General features: G+C 45.4%; 1 protein-coding gene and 1 pseudogene across 4 annotated transcripts in view; one reads left to right on the plus strand and one right to left on the minus strand.

The window, feature by feature from the left end:
* ATP9B (ATPase phospholipid transporting 9B (putative)) overlaps positions 1–19932 on the minus strand; it is a 196314-nt gene that overhangs the window by 20208 nt on the left and 156174 nt on the right. For all 4 annotated transcript variants that reach the window (XM_047766914.1, XM_047766915.1, XM_047766916.1 and 1 more), the window contains 4 exons: positions 6728–6889; positions 5664–5756; positions 2656–2739; positions 2358–2528 (listed from right to left, as the gene is read on the minus strand). In XM_047766914.1, coding sequence (XP_047622870.1) covers positions 2358–2528; positions 2656–2739; positions 5664–5756; positions 6728–6889 — 510 coding nt within the window. The remainder of the gene's footprint in view (positions 1–2357; positions 2529–2655; positions 2740–5663; positions 5757–6727; positions 6890–19932) is intronic.
* LOC125119648 (guanine nucleotide-binding protein G(I)/G(S)/G(O) subunit gamma-5-like) lies at positions 17256–17463 on the plus strand (annotated as a pseudogene).

The following is a 19932-nucleotide window of genomic DNA, read 5'->3' on the forward strand; positions in this document are numbered from 1 at the left end:
GTTTCAATTTTACATCAGAGTGAAGGCAGATGGATGGTGGTGGTGGTTGCCTAACAGCGTAAGTGTACTTAATGCCACTGCACTGTGCACTTAAAAATGGTGAAGATGGTAAATTTATGTTATGCACATTTTACCACACACACACAAAAAGGCTCTGCCAACTTGCTTAACAGAAACACTTCAGAGCAAAATGGACACAGAGGCCAAGATCGGGAGGCACATGAAGGACAGGGCTTTCGGAGCCTGGTGCTGAGGATGATGAGGGTAACTGTGTGTGTCACAAGGAGATGTCTACACAGCCTTTCAGGCCAAGTAAGTGGGCTGGAAGGATCCCAGGGCTGAGGGTTTGCAGAGCTGGGGAGACCCTGTGATCCTTGTTCTGACTTGGGAATTTTCAGTTGAAGATGAAGGTGCAAAATGGGTAAACGGGCAATGCTTACGCCGAAAGTTGTTTGTATCAAGTAAGTCATGTCAAATAACACTACTTTCACTTAAAAAAAAAAAAATCACACACACATATAATGTGTATAAATACCCCTAGACTGAAAAGAGAGAAACATCAGGGCAGTTAATACATAACAGGATGATTTATCTATATTTTATAGGATGGCAGAAAGCTTTCAGTAATTTCTTGTTATCATTTGCACTTCCAGATATCTTATGTATCATATATTAATATGCATTTTTGGAAAAAGGAAACAAAAACCTCACATGGTATACTGATTCTTGGCATAATCTACTTGTGGCTTTTCCCAGTGTTGGTTTGAGGATTTGTGTTTCTTGTTTATTTTACACGTCTTTTTTTTTTTTTTTTTTTAAAGGCCACACGTGAGAGGCATATGGAGGTTCCCAGGCTAGGGGCCAACTTGGAGCTGCAGCTGCTGGTCTGTGACCTACACCACAGCTCATGGCAACACTGGATCCTTAACCCACTGAGCGAGGCCAGGGATTGAACCTCATGGATGCTAGTCAGATTCGTTTCTGCTGAGTCACGACAGGCACTCCCTACTTTACACATTTATATTAACTTTACTGAGCCTGGACCTAAGGTTACCACATTGTCATGACAAGACTGGGAACAATTAATGCCAAAGAACAAGAACTCCTGCTGCTGACAACACAGGGCCGAGTGTCACCTGGCTGAGCACCACCTCTAAGGCCCAGAGGTTGGGTGGAATCACCTTCTTGAGAAACGAGATGGGAGCCCACCTCTTCAGAGAGAAAGTCTTACTCTGGAGTTTAGCAAGCAGTTACTACAAATACCCAAACCTCTATACAAGAAGCATTCACTCCGTGGCCATGCTGACAGTCTAGCAGGGACACTCAAGAGCTAGATTGACTGGAAGCTTATGGAAATTATGACAAAATGAGCCAGTCATCTGCTTCTAATTAATCACATCTCTGCACCCACATCTTTGGCTGCACAGTTCAAACCATCAGGCTCAGAGCACCTAATGTTCTAAGTCTGAATTGTGCTCTTTAACTCTGAACTCTCACCTGGACAGGAATGTGGGAAGCAGACCCACCTGAGTAGTGGGGAATCTCCAGCATCCCCCCACCCCCAGACTCCAGGATGGCGGGGATGCACCCCTGTCTGCACATCACATCAGAACTTGCTGAGGGCACGTTTTATTTGAAGCTGAGCACAGCTCTGCCTCCTGACATCTTCCTCTGGTCGCTCTCTGGGCAAGCTAGATACAAGGATTTCTTTTAAAGGCAAGCTGTACTTTTTTCATCTTCAACAGTGGGCCTGATCCTTGAGGCAGCAGTGAGGTACACTCTCCCACCCAGGCTATAGCTGAACTTTGAGCTTCTGTGAGAGCACAGGAGACAAGAAAGTAGAAACTAAAACTTACACCACAAAGTGCTAAGTTTCCCTGTAGTCAAAGACAAACTGTTAAAAAAGAACAGAAGGATGGCAGGACAGCAGGACAGCAGGCAGGGGCGAGAAGCATTGCGGTTTGTGGAGAAAACCACCGCACATCAGTAAAAGAAGACACACAGTGGTTTCTGAGTAACCTTCGTCACCCCCCGGTCCTGCCACATAAAGCTCTGTGGGACACTGCGGCAGCTGTGGGTGAAGACCAGCACCTTGCCAGGCCTGCATCCTCAGCAGAGAGGCCTGGGTGTGGAGGATCCAGGACCAGGAGCGAGGGAGAGGGCGTGGAGCCTGCCTGGGAGAAGCTGGGGTGGGTTGGGAGGGCAAAAGCTGTGAGGACGCCCCAAGGGCCCACTGTGTCTGAGAGACAAGGGGGCTGGCCTCCGAGGAGACACGCAGACCCCCTGCTCACGAAGCCCCTCACTTGCCACTGTCTCAGCTGAGTGGCACACGGCAGCCTCCAGGCCGTGGACAGTACCTTGATGCCGGCGTTTCGCAGCATCTCCAGGGTGGGCCTCACATCTGCCTGCAGCTGGTCCTCCACGCCCGTCAGGCACAGCAGCTCCATCTCACGCTCCAGGCTCTCCACCACTGCAGCCACCTTGAGCGCCCTGTCGTGGAGACTCAGCTTGGCCTGGCTGTATCGGCTCTGAGGACAGACGGGCTGTGCTGTTGGTCATGCAGGACCCACGAGGACGTGATCATCCACTGGGCTGCCTCCGTGATGCCCCTTTCCCACAGGTGGTAAGGGCGCTGGTGACGGGATGCCTGCTCACCTCGAAGTCCTGGTACTGCTCCTCCGTCAGCGCCCGCTTGGCCACCACAAGGGTACGCAGGCCTTCTCGGGCCATGTTTCCACACTGGAAAAGGAGATGCAGGTCACACACGGCCCAGCCTGACCATGACAGCAACAGGGCTCTGAGGCCTCGTCCACTGCTTCCTGTGGGAATGACCGCGTCCCTCTGTTGACTGAGCTGGCCAGTCCTGCACCTGTGTGGGCACACACGTGAGGGCAGCGGGCGGACAGTTGGGGCTGGCCATGGCCATAGGACCCTGAAGGCTCGCATCTCACCTCCACACCACCTGACCATTCCTCCCTCCCCTGGGGGGTGGGGGGGGTGTCCCTGCTCTTTCTGACCTACAGGGTGGGATGCAGAGGGAATGGCCAAGTCGGTGCCACCCTGTGCTCCCTGGACAACAAGCAAGTTCTTCTCCCCCTCGAATCAGGCCTTTCCAAAAATGGGATTACAGGGGCTGAACTGAAGCTGGGGGGTCTTGGAGGCTGACCCCTGGCTGCATGGGGTGCAGGGAAGGTGAGGCCAGGTAGGCAGGAAGGCCTCGAGTGGAGCTCACAGGGCAGGATGGGGGAAGATCCTGGACCCTAAAGCCTTCCCCCGTACTAGCTGGAGGACCACCAGCTTTCCTGGGCCTCAGCTACCTCATCGGTCAGCATGGTTGAGAGCAGGGTTGTCCCTGGTCAAGGGCTGACCTTGGGTCGGGGACCAGGACCCCTTGTACCAGGTCCTGTGGTGCCGGTCCTCTGATCTGTAGTAAAATGGGCGGGTGGCTGGGTGAGTATGTGGGCAGCTGCAGTGTCTGATGGGTGGTGGATGTTAGTTTGGGGACTTGGGGTGCAGAGGCCAGCGGGGAAGCTGACCGGACCCAGAGGGGCTGCACCCTGCAGGGATAGGCAGAGCCAATGGGCACTTAAAACCAGAAATGGAAACACATCCAACAGTCTGAGAAAGATGTCCACTCTGTTCATAATCACAGAAAAGTGCTTCAGGGAAAAATCAGAGCAGTGGAGACGGCTCGAGAAAGGCTGATTCTTGGCTAGAGGGGTGTCAGACTGGTGCAAACTTGTTTGGGCAACTTCTCTCAAAACACCCCCGCCACAGTTTACAGCTAGAAGTGTCACCTGTCCTGTTGGCAGTGGGCTGCCTGGACGCAAAGATGCGGCAACACAGGTCAGCAGGAGGCAGTCACAGCCACCAAGGGAGTGGAGATGTGGAGTGTCTGATCTCCTGGGACCACGTGGACACCCCGCCTGGCCCAGGGATGCCCTCTGCCTCCACCCTCCCCGCTGCCCGGCTGCGTGCACAGACCCTGGCATCTTCTGTGTCTGGTAACTGCGCCCTCGTACAGCAAAGCTCATTAACTACACTCGGTGACGAAGTATTACCATCTGTGTCCTATCAACGAAGGACCAACCGGGGTTCGGGGTTTAAAAATTCTTTGCTAATCCATCCTGTGATTAGATCTGGTGCTTCCTGTCCCACACACAGGCTGTGTCGGGAGGAGGGCGGACAGGTCCCAGCTCGCAGGCCCACCTCCCAGTGCCTGGGGCCCAGGGATCTCGCTGGGCAAGGTCACCGTGCCCCTTCCCTGGCTCCTGCCCCAATCTAACCCCGTGTGTCCTTTGGAATAAAACAGCACGTCTTCCCCTGGAACTTGGGCACCACATCTTGCAAGTGGGTGTGCTCACTGCAGGTTTGACAGAATTGGCCCTTGCCCTCATAGGAGAAGAAATGCTGCTGTGTGTTATTTTTCAGTATTTGGAGAACACAAGTTTACAGCCATGAATCTAACTCAGGAGCTCTGGTGACACAGGAAAGCTCCCTGTAAACTGGGCTGGGTTTTAAACAAAGGAAAGGCTTTAGCACGGTAAGGGTGTTACAACAAAGACAAGGGTGGAGACTCAGAGGATTTATCTGTGGAAGAAAATATAATGTTGGGAATAAATGTGCAAAGGATTTTTAATAAAGTTATCTTTGTGAAAAACAATCTGACATTATCTGTCTGTTGCAAGACATTTATCGATTTGACCTCATAAAGCTAAATAAATTAAACAAGTATTTTATAATTAATTGCACATCATTATGACCAAAAGTAATTTTTATGGCATTTTACTAGGTCTTCAGGGAATTTAATTTATTCATGTCCCTGATTAAATTCAGTGCCTGAAGGAGCTATTGATTCGTACAGCCAATACCATCATGGCCATGGGGGTGTGGCCCCTGGCCTGGCAGACGGTCTCCCACCCTGAGGGCAGGGGCACTCTGGGCCCCACCAACAACATGTACACAGTAAAGAGGGTCTTTTTTTTAATCATTCTATTTGCCTGTGCCTGAGTTCCTCGACCAGGGATCAAACCTGTGCCACAGCAGTGACAGTGCTGGATCCTTAACCTGCTGAGCCAACAGGGAACTCCAAGAGGGTCACGTTTTTAACTTTAATGGTTTAGTGTTATTTTGAAATCTACCTTTTTATTAATCCATGCATGTAAACAACAAATAATGCAACCTCATGAAGCTAAATACAAATCATCTCTGTTTAGGGAGAATCTGACGAAATATTTGTATCTTATTTTCCATGTTTAAAACGAATCCTATGCACGAATTAGAATTAGACTAAAATTCTAATTAAGATCTTCTTGTAAATGATTTAGGTTACAAAATAAATATCATATTAAAATACACCTTTGGTTATATACACAATATTTCAGAATTTTTTAGTGAATGATTAGTAGTAATGCTTTCTATTTTTCACTCATGTAAAAAATGCATTTTTTCACAAGAACCCACTTACACGTATCTACTTGCACTCACACAGAAGCCCCAAATAGCTATTGTTTAACAGCCTTTCCGTCCCCTTTGCCTTACAGACCTATCAGTATCTGGTTTGAAACCTGGCATCTCAGTTGGTCCAATGAGGCCAGTGAGTATATGTCAGAGAAAGGCATCATTTTTGCCACTGTCCCACGTATCGTGAGGACATTTCATACCTCCTCCTCCAGCCAGTCATTGTATTGGACGATGGTGGACATGGCGACGTCGGCGCCTTTCATGTAGAACGTGATCTCTGCCGTGGACTCGTCCTGTGACAGAGGAAGCAAACATACGCTGAGGCCACGCTGCCCCCTGCAGGGAACAGCTGCTCTAACAGGGATGTGCCAGGACACGCAGTTCTCCCAGAAGCTACGCCTTTCCGGGGAGGCCCTCGGACACTTCCTACAGGGCCACGCTCCCCCCCTGGATGCTCAGGCGATCGGGACGGAGAGCAGGAGTGAGTTCTGAGAGGCCGTGCTGAGGTTTCTGAAATCAAATTTGTAAATGAATACACCTTGGATGGCAAGGTGAACACTAACTCTCTCAAGTTTTCACAGTTTGACTGAATAAGATTCCTAGTGTAGCCACCTTTCGAGATGTATTTGTGGTATTTGCTAGAATTTTTTTTTTTTTTTGTCTTTTTGCTATTTCTTGGGCCGCTCTTGGGCATATGGAGATTCCCAGGCTAGGGATCTAATGAGAGCCGTAGCCACCAGCCTACACCAGAACCACAGCAATAGCGGGATCCGAGCCACGTCTGTAACCTACACCACAGCTCACGGCAACGCCGGATCATTAACCCACTGAGCAAGGGAAGGGACTGAACCCGCAACCTCATGGTTCCTAGTCAGATTCGTTAACCACTGCGCCACGACAGGAACTCCTAGGATATTTTTAATAGGGGTATATTTTAGCAACTTCATGGTCCTAAGTCATCCTCAATCAAACTCCTCTGCCTGCTGCTGTGCTAAACAGAGCAGCGTGAGCTGGTTTCAAAAATTCCCAAGTAACACCTTCTTACTCTGCCTGAGTTGTCTTTAGGAAAGCTGCATTAAATCACTACCATTACAGCCACGCCAGCTTCTCCACATAAATTATTGGTTTGGATTTTATTTTTAAAAACACTGTGAGAAGCATAAAGCCCTGGAGTGAGTCTGAGGTGGCCAGTGTGGCATCAGGGCAAGGCTGAGGGAGGCGCTGTGGGGACGTGGCAGATACCCTGATGATGACCCCCACGTACCCTGACAATGACCCCCATCCTCTTGCTCTCGGAGGTGAAGGGGAAGGTCTGCAGGATGCAGTAGGTCAGGATCTGGCCGCTGGGCGTCCTCAGCTGCATGGATGTGAGGTCTCTGTTGACCAGGGTGAGGCCGACGCTCTCGGTCCACTGCACCAGGGCCACCTGCGGGAGACCAGTGAGACGTGAGGCCACTTGCTCCCCAGGAAGGGGAGCTGCAGGCTGGCGGTAGCAAGCTTGCTTTGACGCCACCAGGCGAGGGACCTGACTGCTCAAGGAGGCCAAGTCCAGCAACTCCCTGCTATGGGGAAAGAATCCGCAGTGAGACAGAGGGCCTTGGTCTTGCTGAGAAACACCATTAGTGACCACACTTCTGTGCGGATCTGTGTCACTTGCTGCCTGGAGTCCAGGTTTAAAAGATTTAAAATGCAGGGCGGTGCACCTGCCAGGCTGGAGGGTTCAGAACAGGGCAGGGCTGGGCTCGAGGGTGCCTCTTGTGTCTAAGTCACAGATAAACTGGTGACTGTGGGGCTCCACAGCCAGTGTGCCCGCAGGGAGAACAGGCCTGGGGGCCAAGCCCAACCCCAACAGTTAGAAGCCCTGTGACCTGATCCTTTGCTTCGCTGGGGCTCATCTGCCTTGTCTGCCAAGTGGAAAATGTATTTCAAGTCGTCCTAAAGTGGAAATGATCAAACTAAACACCCTGACATGTGGCAAGTACTCAAAAAGAGATCACTTATTACTAAAATGTGAAAATCATAACTGGAAAATAATTTTTGACATTAATAATTTATGACTAGTATTTTTTAATGTAAATAAGTATTTTCAGAGAAAAATTCAATTTTCCTTTAAAAGCAACTTCATTGTACAAAATTTATGAGTTGATGCACGATGTGTTGTTCTTGCTGGCAGGCGAGGACCGTGTGCAGACAGGCACTTCCTCCTCTGGCTGCCAAACCCAGGAGACGTTCGTAGTGGCCGGCTACACAGCTGCCTCCTCCCCATGCTATGACACAGCCACTCCTCCTCGAGGCCCCAGTTAACTGCCCATCTCCCGGAAACTCATGAGTGCAGAAAGCACCAAAGGCAGTGGGGGCCCCCGACTCCTGATCCCTGCGCCAGGCATCTGCTGAAATGGCTTCTCCTGTCCCAGCTCTGGGTAGTTTGCAGCAGCAGCAGTGATGTGTGTGCTTGGTCTTGCTCCTGAAGTTGAGCCATGGGCTTCGAGATCAGATAAGGTTACCTTTCCAAGGACACATACAACTCATCCCGTGTGCATGTTAAGCGCTACACAGTGAGTCAATGTGGCGCTTGCACTAGAACCCAAGGTCCCTGGCCTTCCAAAGTGTCACTAAGATACTGAAGGCTGAGGTCCCCATGTCATGCTCCGGTGATCTAGGTCTGTAATTTAAAGATCAGCAATAGGCTCCAAGTTACAGCATTAAAAAGAGACAGAAATGTCTCAGAAATGAAAACTCACCCAGAGCGGGCCGACTGACAACCTCACAAGCCACTGCAAGTGTCAAGTGAAACTCCACACATTGTTTCTACGCAACTTCTCCATGTCTGCAAATGATCCCCACCCCAAGGTTAGTTTTCAGCTTGCACTGTGAAAGGCTACTATTACATCCTGACCTGTAAATTGTATCTTCCCGCAAACACCCTATCATCTCACGGTGTCCCGCTGCAGTCAGGACGCAAGGCTTCTATATTTGGCGACTCCCATCTGTTTATTATTTAGTTTATGCTTGGTTTCACAACCCATCTGAGGTAGTGGCTTATAACAAAAATCAGCTTGCCTTCGATACCTAGCCTAGCATTCTGTACAACTGTTTTCAGTCAGTAATCATTTTGAGGTTTAACTCTATAATACCAACCAGAAGAAAGGGAGTATTCAAAATTTTCACCAGAATGATGATTTAATCACTGTTGTAACCTAAGTAGCTTAGCGCTGGGCATAACTCTCTCTGATAATGTAAAATTAAACATTTCTGACAGGCCTGTAAACAAACAGCCACAAAGGATGAGCGAGAACACGAAGAACGTCAGGCCACCCGACACTGTGCAGTACCTTCTTGGCTGCCATGTAGCCCCACACAGAGCCCCAGGCCCACAGCCAATGGGACAGCTCCTGGCTTGGAGCTTCCCACCCTGTCTCAGGGCAGTGGGGCTGGAGGAAACCCACTCAGAATTCAGGATGTTCTCTGTATGTTTGACATAAATTAGTGATGCTCTTTTCAGAAGGTTCTTGGGAATGACTTACATCCAGTGATATTAAACATAGAATTCAAAGGAAAGAAATTTTCAAACAGTTTGACTCTATTTTCTTCCTACAGATGTTGCAGCAATGAGAACAAAACACTTTCTGAAAGCATGTAAGCCTCCTACTAAAGCAGCACGAACAGCATTGTCGCAGTGTTGAAGACATTCCGCAGGTGACTGGAGGGAAGTTAGGAGTTTAGGCTTTGCCGGCCAAGTGTCCCCTGGGAGCCGGCACGTAGATCCAGGGAAAACAACAAACTCAGAATTCCCCTACGACAGAAAAGACTGACCAGTTACGGAGCTGGACAGCAGCAAGGTGAGAGTGCAAACAGCCTTGGAGCAAGCCTGCAGCTTCCCCAGCTTCTGTGGCCACACACCTGTCCCAGGCATCGGCATACTCTCTTTCCCCAGGTCCTGGGCTGGCCTCTGCCTGCCCCCCGCTGCTGGCTGATCCCCTATCGCTGGCTCCCTTAAGACCCGGGCCTTGCCCCTTCCTCACTTTGCAGGCACGTGTCTCGCTGCACCTCGGCGCCCAGGCCCCCATCCCTGTCCTTTCTCGCTCAAGACTCAGGAACCAGAACTACATTTCCTGAATCATCAACAACGAGTGCTCTTATTTAAGGTGATTTAACAGTGGCAAGTCCAAAGAGACACCTAAGATGGGAGGAGGGAAGGAATCATTTCTGAGTGTCTGCTTGTGTGAGGCCCTCTTATGTCCTGGGAAGAGACTGGGTAATATGGGCTTTGAGTCTGAGAATCTGCACCCTCCCTGGGAGTTACCAGCTCACCTTTAACAAGTTCTTTACATGCAAGATGCCAGTCACCCGACAGAAGCTGTTTTATGGTACTGCACATTCAGTTCTAAAATTCCAAAAATTCACATCTATTTTTGGTGACATAGTTGTTCAAATCTTGTGCTGTTTAAACTGAGTGGTGGTTTTCTCACTGTTAAGCTTTGGGAGCTCTTTACATATGCTTGTTACCAGTCATTTATCAGATATTCATTTTGCAAACTTCCTACAAATCTATGGTTTGTCTTCATTTTCTTAATACTGTCTTTTGAAGAATGTGATTTTTATCAAGTCCAATTTATCAATTGTTTTCTTTTACAATCTGTACTGTTATGTCCTACAAAATCATTGCCTAACTCATGCCTACAAAAATTTCCTTCTACGTTTTCTTTTAGAAATTGTATCCTTTCAGGTTTTTCATTTAGGTATATGACCAATTTGAGTTAATATTTGTAATAGTGAGAGATCGGTTTAGGCTCTTTTTGCATATGGCTGTTCAAGTGTTCCGAGCCCCATTTATCTAAATGACCATCCTTTCCACCCTGGATTTCCCGGCCATCTTTAAAAAAAAAAAAAAAAAATCAGTTGACACCTTGGTAACAGAAAGTCTTGCAATCCATGTGCACAACAGATTCTCATATATAGGCTGTCCTTGATTTTCCTTCATTGTCTTATACTTTTCGGCATACAAATCCTACACACACTTTAGATCCCTAAGTATTTATTGGGGTTTTTGTGCTTTATAAATGGAACTTTAAAATTGTTCAATTTCTAATTGCTCTTTGCTAGTATATACAAGTAGAAGTAATTTTTGTGTATGGATATTGTCATGTGCAACTTTGGTAAATTCACTTATAACATCTTAGTAGGGTTCTTTTCAGTACAGCCTTTGGGATTTTCTATGGAGATAATCATATCTATCTGTTTTTTATTTTTTATTTTTGTCTTTTCGCTATTTCTCAGGCCGCTCTCGCGGCATATAGAGGTTCCCAGGCTAGGGGTTGAATCGGAGCTGTAGCTGCCAGCCTACGCCAGAGCCACAGCAATGCCGGATCTGAGCCGTGTCTGCAACCTACACCACAGCTCATGGCAATGCCGGATCCTTAACCCACCGAGCAAGGCCAGGGATCGAACCCGAACCCTCATGGTTCCTAGTTGGATTCGTTAACCACTACGCCATGACGGGAACTCCAATCATATCTATTTTAAAGAAAGAGAGACGGTTTTGTTTCTTCCTGCCCGTCTTGCATGTTTTTTGTTTCTCTATTCTCACCTCCCTGCTCTGGCCTGGAGTCTGGATGATACTAAGCAGATGTGGGAGGTGCAGGTCTTGACCTTGTTCCAAACACTAGAAGGAGATTGATTACTTCCTCTATTAAATATCATGTGAACTGCAGGTTTTCATAGGCACTCCTTATTAGGCTGAAGAAGTTCTCTTTCATTCCTAGTTTGAGAGTTTTTATAAGGAACGAGTGTTTGATTTTGTCAGGTGGTTTCCCCCCTTGAAGGTAATGAAATGACGATAAGGATTCTCCTCTTTAGTCGGTCCATAATGAAAACTACACTGACTGATTTACAACTGCTGACCCAACTGTGCATTCCTGTGATAAGCCCCACTAGATCATGGTGTATTATCTTTTTCATATATTGTTGGGTTTTACCTGCTTATGTTTTTAAATTCATTTTTGCATGTATGTTCCTAAGTGCTATTGGTTTGCAGTTTCTTGTATTGCTTTAGTCTGATTATAGAATCAGATTAACACCAGCATCACAAACTGAGCTGAGAAGTATTTCTCCCCCTTTTATTTTTTGGAAGAGTCTGGATACTAAATTATCTCCTCTTAAATGTTTGGTAGATTTACCACCAAAGACACCAGGGCCTGGAAATTCTTTGTGGGAAGGTTTTTAGTTGCAAATCAAATTTCTTTAAGAGGTAAAGGCCCTGAGATACACTTAGGATGCTTTGGTGACTGTTAGAGAGCTGGCCTAGGGATGATCTGAAATCTCTAATATATGTCAACATATAAGCCTATTCTCCTTGGACAAGTGCGCTGAAATCTCTATAACTAGGAACTATTGGCTTCCCACCCAGTGCCCTCACCAGGGGTCTTCTGTGTTGGTAAAACATAGACTCATAGAAGAGTAGTGTGAAGATATTAACTTATTGAATGATGTATATTTCATTGTACACATTTAGCTAAAACATAATACAAATAAACTATTTTTTAAACAGATCAACTACCTAGGAGTAATATAGTGAATTGGTAAGAAATTTTTAATTCTACTGATTCTCTTTCAGTAGGTTTGGGAGAAATCCATACTTTGGAGGGTTTTAGAACTTCCAGATAGTTCTGCAGGATGGTGAGGGTTGACCATTATTTGAACACTGTCGGGCAGAAAAAAACAAAACAGATTTTCCTTGCCCTTGGAGGACACAACTGCACTTTCTGTGCTTTGCTCATAATTGCAGTGAGGCACCTCTTTCAGAAGTCGTTGAAAGGATTAAGTGAATATATGGAGGTCACACAGTGAGAAGCAGTCAGTGTTAGCTGTTGTTGTTCACACGGCATATTTCTATTTAGGTTCATGACTGAGTGTTTTTATGGCTGAGGCTTTGCGAAATCGGGTGGGTGTGGTCCTTAGCACCACAGGCTCCCATGGACCCGTATTCTCACTGAGACAACATACTGAGACCCCATGAATTCCAGTGGTTCTGCAGATGGTTCTTTTGCTTTCCTAGACATAGTCTTACTGTGTGTAAGGGATCACTTTATTTCCTTTTAATAATTACATTGATTTTTTTTCTGACATCCTGTCTTGGAGAGAACTTCCAGGACAATATGAAATGGCACTGGTGACAGCAGATGTGTTTGTCTCACTCTTCACTTGGAAAGACTTAGTTGGTGTGATGGTGAGTGCTGATTTAAGACTGGAACCATGAATCAGGTTGGGAAAGGACCTCTCTATTTTGGATTTATTACTACTGTTGGCTTTGTGGTGTTAGTCAGGAATGGCCCCTGACTTTTTAGCTTTATGCTTTGAAAGCCTCTAATGGAAATGAGATTATCATGTGACCTCCATGATATAAAGCCATATTAATATATTTTCTAGTATTGAATCATTCTTATATTCCCAAAATAAATGGCACTTTGTCATGGTCTCTCAATATACTTTAAGTTTGATTTGTTTGCATTATTTTAGGATTTCTGTATCTCTGTTAATAAGGTTAATCTATTAATTTCTTTCTTATTGTGTGTCATCCTGTCAGATTTTAGAATGTAAGATTAATTTGGCTTCACAAAATGACTGAAAAAGCTTTAGAATTTTCCCCTTATTTCAGGAAAGTTTTTATAGTGAGGGATTTTTTTTTTTTCTGGGTCAAAATAACTGACCTATAAAACTGTCTGGTCCAAAACTATTTTTTAATGACTCTGAATCACTCTTACTCAGGTTTTATATAGTCCTTTAGACTCCACTTTACTAATTTATATTTTTCCTGAACATAGTTATTTAATGAAGTTTCCAAAAATATTAGCATTTGGTCTGTGTTTTAATATTATCATATAAAAATTAAGGCTTATCTACTATACACTCTTCATATGAATAATTTTATGTATGAATACTTAGTCTGCATTCACTATTTTGTATTATTCACTATTTTTGCCAACACGTTTTCCATTTTATTTACCTTTCAAAGGATCAGCTTTTGAATTTACTGCTTAATCATTACTTTCATGTTTTCCTTTATCTTTTCTTTCTCCTACTTTCCTCTGGTTTTGCCTTTTTCTTCTATACTTTTTAGTTGGATGCCAACTTCACTTGTTTCTTTTTACCAGCCACCCACAAACATAATAACAAAATATCAGTTACTCCTCCTTCAAATAAGTACACAAAACAAAATGAATTTAAAACTATAGCACACTGTATACATTAGGGTAAACCCAAAGGCAATGCTGAGGGTTGCTTATGGTTTGTCATAGATTTTTAGTTGCTTCTTGCACATAAATGTCCATATGAAGAGATGATACCTACATTATGAAATCATATTAATATATAGGCCTGTGTCACACTGCCCTGCTCACTTGAGTTGAGGACCCTGGTGCCCGAGGATGTCTCCTGAGCTTACAGGTGCGGACGACCATTGGTGACATGGGCTTAGGCAGCTTTCTGCAGCTGCACTGGAAACACAACTCAAGAGGCCTGGATTTTAACTTTGTCCAGGAATTTCCAGGCAACGTTAATGCTTTTGCTAAGCTTGAGTTTGCTATGCTGAGGCTGTAGAGAAAAAGAGACAGGCAAGCGAAACTCTACTCTCTCAGAGAAAATGAAACATTGATCACTTATCATAAGAAAAAGCGACTGGGGCCAAAGCAGGCTCCACATTCTGAATATGAAATCATGCACTCACACTTTGTTTGACACCCAGCACTTGCTGCACTTTTAAGCACCAAACACACATCCCTGAAGGTGCTCAGTGACCATACCTCAGAGCCTTTGGGGACTTAAAGTTTATTCCTGAGAATTCCACTATTTGTAAATGCATCTGTGCAGGTGCGCAGGTAAGGTAGAAGATCCTATTTTCAGTAAAATGAAAAATGAAGAGCTGCTGCAACCTCAGAGACACAAAAACTAGCACATTCTACTCAGTAGCTCATATTCTTTATGAAAAATAAGATGGTACAGGAGCTACAAACAAACAGAGATTGTGGGAGTCCAGTGTTGGTACAGAATATGTGAAGCCAGTTAAGTTTCCCAAATGAGAAAGCAGCTCGTTAACCATTCATGTCGGGATAGGTCAAAGCTGAGGGCAAACAGAAAACATCAACTGAGCCACTTCCCTGAGTAAAGCCCCAGGGTACAATATTCTAAGCTCTCTATTCAATAAAAAATGCTTTTAAAACAGTATTTTGGTGATTGGGAAACAGTCCCATCATCTGTCAACCTAACTGCAGCAAAGTTCAATAAGCAAAATTACGACCTGTTCAGATGGTTTTCCTTGGGCTTTGGTGACCTGCAAACACTGCATCAACAGAGTGCCTTAAAAATTATGATGAAGCTGGAGTTCCCATCATGGCTCAGTGGTTAACGAACCCAACTAGTATCCATGAGGATGCAGGTTCAATCCCTGGCCTTTCTCAGTGGGTTAAGGATCTGGCATTTCAGTGAGCTGTGGAGTAGGTCACAGACACAGCTCAGATCCTGCATTGCTATGACTGTGGCATAGGCCGGCTCAGATTTGACCCCTAGCCTGGGAAACTCCATATGTCATGGGTGTGCCCCTAAAAAGAGAAAATAAACCTGCAAATTTTATGATGAAGCTGACTCCTTTCATTTTGAGATTTAAAATATGTGTTAGTAATTTCTTAAAGGTTATTTAGTTGTCTGCCATTTTTAATCACTGTCCAATTTCCAAAAGAGAAAGAAATTTTAAAGTAAAAAAATGTAAATATAAGATTAGCAGTGTTTAGTTCTGGAAATCTTTGTATCACTGAAATCCCTCTCTATCCTGAATTCCTAATTTAAGATTTCAAAAGTGTTATATAAAAACTAAAAGATAAAAAATCCCAGAGCTCCTGCTGTGGCACAATGGGATCAGTGGCATCTTGGAAGATGCTGGGACGTGTGTTTGGATGCCTGGCCCAGCAGAGTGGGTTAGGGATCTGGTGTGGCTGCAGTTGTGGTCGTGACTTTGGCTCTGATTTGACTCTCGGTCCAGGAGCTCCACATGCCATGGGGCGTCCAAAAATGACAAAAAAAAAAAAAAAAAAAAACCCACAAAAAACAAAAAACAAAAAACCAAAAAACCATACCTCAGGTATTTTCAGCAAACCTTGTATTTATTTTTGGCAGGTAATAAGGTAAATATGTAATATAGGACTTTTAAACCTTCTAAGAAAATTTTCCTTGGGAAACATCTGTGATCTAAATTCCCACACTCAGGGATGGAAAATAATTCTAATATGTAATCACATGGACCTGGAGAGAATGTCTAAAATGCAAGACTATGAAAAGCAACGTGCAGGAGGAAGGGAGGGACCTGTGTGTGTCTCAAGGCCCACCCAGGATGCGGAAAGGGCACCATGCAGCTCTTCCGCACCCTGACCACCACCTTGTCTGCTGTGAGCACCAAGCCATGCACCTCTTCCTAGGTTCCCTGTCACCAAAGAAAACATGTGACGCCCAGTATGACGATGCCAAAGGTCATACTGACTCTGGCCGTAGAGAGATTTTTATATACCTGCTGGTTGTCTCAATCTATCAAACAGAGTGGTGCTGGTGGTGGGAGGGACCCTGAGCTGGGATGGGGCCCTGAGGATGAGAGCTGGGAGGACTCATGTTCCCAGTCCCCAGCTCCCTGATACAGGACTCGGACAGGTGGGCTTGGCACAGCCGATAGCACTGCAGGCATGGGCACACCCACAACCCCTGGGAGGAGAGGCTTTGTGATTCACAAAGCGGCAAATACATCCACCCCAAAGCCCCGTGGTCTACACCGTGGGGAGGGGCTGTTCCCTGGCCTGCCTGCGGGGGATGTGGTCCTAGGGCCCATATGTGTGTCAGGCCCATCCGGGTCACTGAACTCTCTATCTCCTTCCAAGCCCATCAGCAGCACCTTCCTACCACCTCCTAAGCCAGAGTTTCCGTCGGCAGAGACCAGTGTCCCAGACACAGAGCACAGCACAGTGGACACATCGCTTGGCTGGGATGCGCCTTATAGTTTGTACAGAACCACAAGGGCGCTTGGAGAACAAAGACTGCCGAGGCCACAGTCGCTCGAGATAGAGTGGGCTCGAGACTCTGCTTTTTCTTCAGCTTTTCTCATTCTTTTTGGTTCAGTACAAAAGCTCTAATTATAAAAGTAGTAAGGTTACTGCAACGATCCCAAATAGTAATGTCATGGTGTTCAGAAAAGAGCAGCGCCCTGGCCCCCATCCACAGGCGCACCAGCCCTCAGCTGCTTAAACTTAGGAAGATGTTTCTGTTGGGCATGGCTGGACAGAGGCCCAGGGGCCAAGGTCAGGCCTGGGGTCCCGCTTGCAAGGTCCGACTTGAAGGCCTCATGCTTGGAAGTCACAGCAAGGCCCAGGCACGTGCTGTGAAGCAGGAAGGTGCTGGGTGCTAGGGAGGCACCCTGGGCTCTGGAGCAAACGGATGCCAGGGGAAGCCGTATGGCCATGTGACCCTGAGATCACAGAATGACCATGGGGAAGAGAGGAAGCTCAGCAGGTTGTGGAGGAGGAGTGAGCACCAAGCTTTGGCAGACGAGTGACCAAGAGGCTCTTCTCATCTTTTCATGTTGGAAAAGATGAGCTCTCTCACCTGTGTACTATTTCTGCACCACCTTAAGCTCCTGCACAACGAACTTGTGATGACTTCTAAAGTGGTTTATTTGGGTTACAGTAAGACAACTTCCTGAAAAAACATAAATGTAACTGACTCCTGCCAGACGGCCAACCTGTCTGGCCCTCGAGCATGCCATGTCTGCTTCCTCCAGCATTGCCACCGTGAAGAAAGTGGTTCAGCAGCTCTGGCAGGACTCTGGGCTCAACCGCGTGAAGGTTTCCCAGGCAGCTGCAGATTTGAAACAGTTCTGTCTACAAAATGCTCAACATGACCCCCTGCTGACTGGAGTCTCTTCAAGTAACGAATCCCTTCAGACTCCAGAAAGTCTGTTCCTTTCTGTAGTAAGGTTTTCTAAACCACTTTTCATGAACCAGTGAATATCCCAAGGAGAGGTGAATTTGTAGCCTGTATAAAAGCCTATCTCTATAACACGTGCCATACTATACAAAACAAACTTGTACTTTTGTCAGTCCTTAACATCTACCTCTCTGAATTTTCATGAATTTCTTTTTCACAAGGGTAATTATTTTATATGCACTGGCAGCAGCATACAATAAAATACTTAGAATAAAAAAAAAATGCTGGGAGAACTAGACAGCCACATGGAAAAGAATGAAAGTAGAACATTCCCTACCATCTCACACAAAAACAAACTCAAACCAGACTGAAGATCTACATGTAAGACCAGAAACCATGAAACTTCTAGAAGAAAACATAGATAGAACACTCTTTGACCTAAGTTACAGCATTTTTTTTTTTTTTTGGATCTGTCTCCTGGAGCAAAGGAAATGAAAGTAAAAATAAACAAATAAGACCTAATTAAGCTTTAAAGTTTTTTGGAAGCCACTGACAAAATGCAAAGACAACTAACTGAATGGAAGAAAATATTTGCAAATGATACAGCCGATAAGGGGACAATATCCAGAACATATCCACAGCTTATCTGCTCAACATTAAGAACAGACAAGTCAATTAAAACATGAACAGAGGACTCGAATAGACATTTCTCCAAAGAAGACATGCAGATGACCAATAGGTACATGAAAAGATGCTCAACATCGCTAATTATCAAGGAAATGCAAATCAAAACCACAATGAAACATCATCTCACATCTGTCAGAATGGCCATCATCAAAAAGACAAGAAATAACAAGTACTGGTGAGGATGTGGAGAAAAGGGAGCCTGGTGCACTGTTGGTGGGAATGTAAATTGGTATAACCACCATGAAAAATAGTATGGTGGTTCCTCAAAAAACTAAAAATAGAACTACCATGTAACCCAGCAATTCTGCTCCTGGGTATATATCTGAAAAAAATGAAAACACTAATTCAGAAAGATACATGCACCCCCTACTATTCACAGCAGCACTATTTACAATTGCCAAGATATGAAAACAACCTAAGTGCCCATCAACAGAGAAATGGATAAAGAAGATGTGGTATGTATATGCAATGGAATATTACTCAGTCATAAAAAAGAATGAAATTCTGCCATCTGCAACAATATGTATAGACTTGGAAGGTATTATGCTAAGTGAAATATGTCAACAAAGACAGACAAATACTGTATAGTATCACCTATACGTGGAATTTAAAAGACACAACAAATGAGGTATATAACAAAAAACAGACTCACAGATTTAGAGAATAAGCTAGTGGTTACTACTGAGGAGAGGGAAGTAGGGAGGGGTAGGATAGGGGTGGGGGTTAAGAGGTAAAAACTATTAGGTATAAAATAAGCTGTAAGGATATACTGTACACACGGGGAATATAGCCAATATTTTACAATAACTATAAATGGGAGTATAACCTTGAAAAAGTGGGAATTACTATATTGTACACCTGTAACTTACATGGTATTGTATATAAACTATACTTCAATTTCAAAAAAAAGTAGATACCTGTATAACTAAAGCTTCAAAAATAAATCTGGTTTCAAAACACAAAGCAGCGGTAGGAGCTCCGCAAAGGCTGTGAGCTGCTGGTACATTAGGGTTTCTTCTGGTGTTCTTTATGGTGATAACAAGGCCTCTCTCTCCACCCTGGGACCGTCAGAGGTGCAGCCCCGAGCACCAGCCCCACCAGTCTGTCTTCTGCAGCCTTCGACTCATATTCTCAAAGGATGTCAAAGGAAAGATTTATAAGACTCAGTGGTTCCTAGGGGGATGCAGCTTACTCGTTCTCAGAGTGGTGAAGTGTCAGCCCCCCAGGCCTAGAGAAGTACCACCATTTCTAGAACTGAGTGTGTAAGAGTACGCAGAACACAGAAAGGATAAAAAAGTCAAGAAAACCATTAGTCCATTAGAGTAAGAGCCCCTGCCGGGGTGCCTACCTGCAGTCCGCAGACAAAGACGTGAGGGGACCTCTGGGAATCATTTGCCAGGACATAGTCATCGTTTCATGGACACAAGAGGAGTGACAGTACTTGCTGTCCCCAGCCAGGAAGTCTGCCCAGATGGTGCTGCCTGTAGGCAGGAGACCCAACCAGAGGCAAGCTGCCCCCATTCCCAGTGTGACCTTGGCCTCCAGGAGTGAGTGTTACCAGACAGCATTCTTCTCTTAGGAAATAAACTCATTACTGGGATCAACAGGCTCCTCTCCTTAAAATATCATACCAGGTTTTTTAAAAACCTTGATTAGTGAGTTCCCATTGTGGCTCAGTGGGTTAAGGATCTGGCATTGCCGGCAGCTGCAGTTCCTCTGGCCTGAGAACATCCACATGCCTCTGGTGTGGCCCTAAAAAAGAAAATAACAACAACTATGATTAAACAACAAGGTCCTACCATACAGCACAGGGAACAATATTCAATA

Source organism: Phacochoerus africanus, chromosome 2, assembly GCF_016906955.1.
Source record: "Phacochoerus africanus isolate WHEZ1 chromosome 2, ROS_Pafr_v1, whole genome shotgun sequence".
Lineage (NCBI taxonomy): Eukaryota > Metazoa > Chordata > Mammalia > Artiodactyla > Suidae > Phacochoerus > Phacochoerus africanus.